The 3127-nt window shown below is 37.7% G+C and overlaps 1 protein-coding gene across 1 annotated transcript; it reads left to right on the top strand.

Annotated features, from left to right (window-relative positions):
• The first annotated feature begins 1357 nt into the window (after nucleotides 1-1357).
• Nucleotides 1358-2458, top strand: LOC141350871 (GTPase IMAP family member 7-like). The gene is made up of 2 exons (XM_073856711.1): nucleotides 1358-1397; nucleotides 1857-2458. Exons 1-2 carry the CDS (start codon nucleotides 1358-1360, stop codon nucleotides 2456-2458), a joined length of 642 nt encoding a protein of 213 aa, XP_073712812.1.
• The last annotated feature ends 669 nt before the right edge of the window (nucleotides 2459-3127 follow it).

The following is a 3127-nucleotide window of genomic DNA, read 5'->3' as shown; positions in this document are numbered from 1 at the left end:
CATACTGTAGGAGCCTATTTTGCTTTAGATTCAACCTTTGAATATTTTTGTTAGAAATTATCTTAATATGTAAACTTACTTTATTTATGTATATCATTTAGATAATTTAGACAAATATTCTGCATGTTTACAAAATATATAATGTGTTAAAATTTTGTAGTGGTTCTTTAAAAATTTGGAGACAATTGTGTGAACATGTCATATTTTCTAAAATAAATGATCATTTTTATTATTTCATATTTATTTTAATAAGTTAGAAACGTCTCCGCTGTGTCCTGCTGACAGGCGCAATGCGCGTGCAGCAGGTGACGCAAATTATGGGTCCTCCGAAGGTTAGACCGTCTCATTTCAGTTCTCTTCGCGACCTTCTGAGCGCCTTGAAAGGCCGAGTGCTCACCTTTTATCGCATGCTTAGTAGGGTGCAGCCCTTGAATTGGAACACAGCTTGTGAAGCTCGTGGCAGGGACTGTGCTCTTTGGTCATATACTGTTTGTATATATTTTCTGTTGGATTTAAATGATACACAGGATTAAAGGAAGATATTTAATCAGAAAACGGAGTAGGCTACGTGGATTGTTTTGTCGGACAGACACAGAGCGAGTGTATTGTTTTTCGGATACGGAGAGACTGAAACTAAAACTAAAAGCGAGCTCACACATACTATGGAGTTTTAACACGGGCGTACAGCGCAGTGTGAATATTTTAGTGGAAACAACAATCGCGGATCGTTCTCTTCCATGAAGCCGATGTAAACATCTAAGAATATATGAACATTTCTCAGATGAATTACTTTTGTGGATTACAAATGCAAGTTGATGTCATAATGCGATTGCTTGGCGAAGATAATTTACAAACATGAGAACGGATGGATTATGACTTGCGCACAATTTTTAAACAAAGGTATGTTGTCCCGTTTAGATTTTTCATGTTCATTCTATATGCACTGTCAGCTATGATAAAGTGTAATGAATCATTGCGCCGTCAACTACGGTCCTGCGACGTCAGATATTTTTTACAAAATAGAGTAACGCGAGTAACAAACTCATTTAAATTTCAGTAATTGTAATTGTGTTACTTGGTTTTTAAAAAATACTTTGTTACATGCTCGTTACTGCTAAAAGTAGTGTAATTACAGTAACGCGTTACTTTGTAGGAGAAAGCGCAGAAGAGCTTGGAGAAGAACAAAGAGACTTTGTAAGGATCGAAGGCGTGCCATGAGGCCTTGAACATGATCCTAGAATATGGCCTTTGAGACCAAGATTTTCCTGAATTTTTGAAAAGAACCGGTTCGTGACTTGGGCCAGGGCTAGCATCGCTCATCATAGCTTACATCAACTTTTAATAGCAGTGATTTAAAATGGATTTCTCCAAAAAGCATGCCAAACTTTACCTGTCAAGTAGAAACTTCGTGACTGAGGCATCAGTGGGAAGCCCAACCTGGTCTTTTTAGCGCACGCCAACGTGTGAAATATTCTCCCAAATACACTCTGGTCTTGTTTCTTTCTTCAGAAGTCTTTCTCTTCTTGTAATACAATTTGTAAACACTTTTTCTCTTGCGACATTTTGAAAAAATACGGTGAGAACGCGAGCTTCAAAGAATGGTTGAAACCGTAGCCCACCACACATATACACCTGAAAGTGAGCCAAATGCAAACGCCTGTGATTTTAAAATGTATTGATAGAAATACATACAAATTTGTACATCTGTCAAGCTGTTAATATGCTTCAGTGTGTATGAAAATGTAAGTAAATGTAGTGCATGTGTGGTACAACCACACCTTATGTAAAAATACACACACTCTCATGAGATCATGTTGGATTTTTTATGAGGATAAAAATATTTTTTTTTATTATAGTGAGGATTGTTCTGCTGGGTAAAGATGTGTCGACAAACAGTCGAGTTGGAAACTTCATGTTGGGAAGATCAGCGTTTGAGAGTGAAGCTCCTCCAGATGATCATCAGATTGAGAGAGTCAGAGGAAAAGACATGATGATCATCAACTGTCCTCATCTGCTCCAGCTGAACCTCTCATATCATCAGATCATACAGACAGTGAGAGAGTGTGTGGATCTGTCTCATCCAGGACCTCATATCATCCTTCTCATCTTTAAACATGATGAGTGTTCAAGAGAAGATCAAGAGCATGTGGAGATGATCCTCAACTCTTTCTCTGATAGTGTTTATCAACACACACTGGTGCTCACAACACACGACTCACACACTGAGGAACAGACTGAAGTCAATGACAACATACAGAAAATCATAAAAAAATGCTTCAACAGACACTACAGACTGGAGAGAAACAGCTCTCCTGATGATCTTAAAGAGACATTTAAAGACATTGTAAAATCAAATGATGGCCATTATCTGATTTGTGATGAATATGAAGATGCACAGAGATTCACAATGAAGCAGCAGACAGATGAAAGAGGTGAGTTTGAACGTAGGAGGATTTAGAATTTGGAGGCTTCTGGGCACAATGTCTTTTAGGCCCCCCATGCACACAATCAAATTATATATATATATATATATATATATATATATATATATATATATATATATATATATATATATATATATATATATATATATATACAAGCATTATACGTTTTCATGTTTTTATTAAACACAACATGTAAACATTCATAGTGCAGGGTGGAAAAAGTATGTAAACCTTTGGGTTTAATAACTGCTTGACTCTCCTTTGGCAGGCATAACCTCAACCAAAGGTTTCCTATAGTTGCAGATCAGACCTGCACAACGGTCAGGAGCAATTTTGGACCATTCCTCTTTACAAAAGTGTTTCAGTTCAGCAATATTCTTGGGATGTCTGGTGTGAATTGCTCTCTTGAGGTCATGCCACAGCATTTTAATCGGGTTGAGGTCAGGACTCTGACTGGGATACTCCAGAAGGCGTATTTTCTTCTGTTGAAGCCAATCTGTTGTTGATTTACTTCTATGCTTTGGGTTGTTGTCCTGTTGCGTCGTCCATCCTCTGTTAAGCTTCAGTTGGCAGACAGATGGTCTTAAGTTTTCCTGCAATATGTCTTGATAAACTTTGGAATTCAATTTTCCATCGATGACAGTAATCCGTCCAGGGCATGAAGCAGCAAAGCAGCCCCAAAC

Source organism: Misgurnus anguillicaudatus, chromosome 19 (genome assembly GCF_027580225.2).
Source record: "Misgurnus anguillicaudatus chromosome 19, ASM2758022v2, whole genome shotgun sequence".
In the NCBI taxonomy this organism is placed as follows: domain Eukaryota; kingdom Metazoa; phylum Chordata; class Actinopteri; order Cypriniformes; family Cobitidae; genus Misgurnus; species Misgurnus anguillicaudatus.
This window is presented reverse-complemented; position numbering and strand designations above follow the sequence as displayed.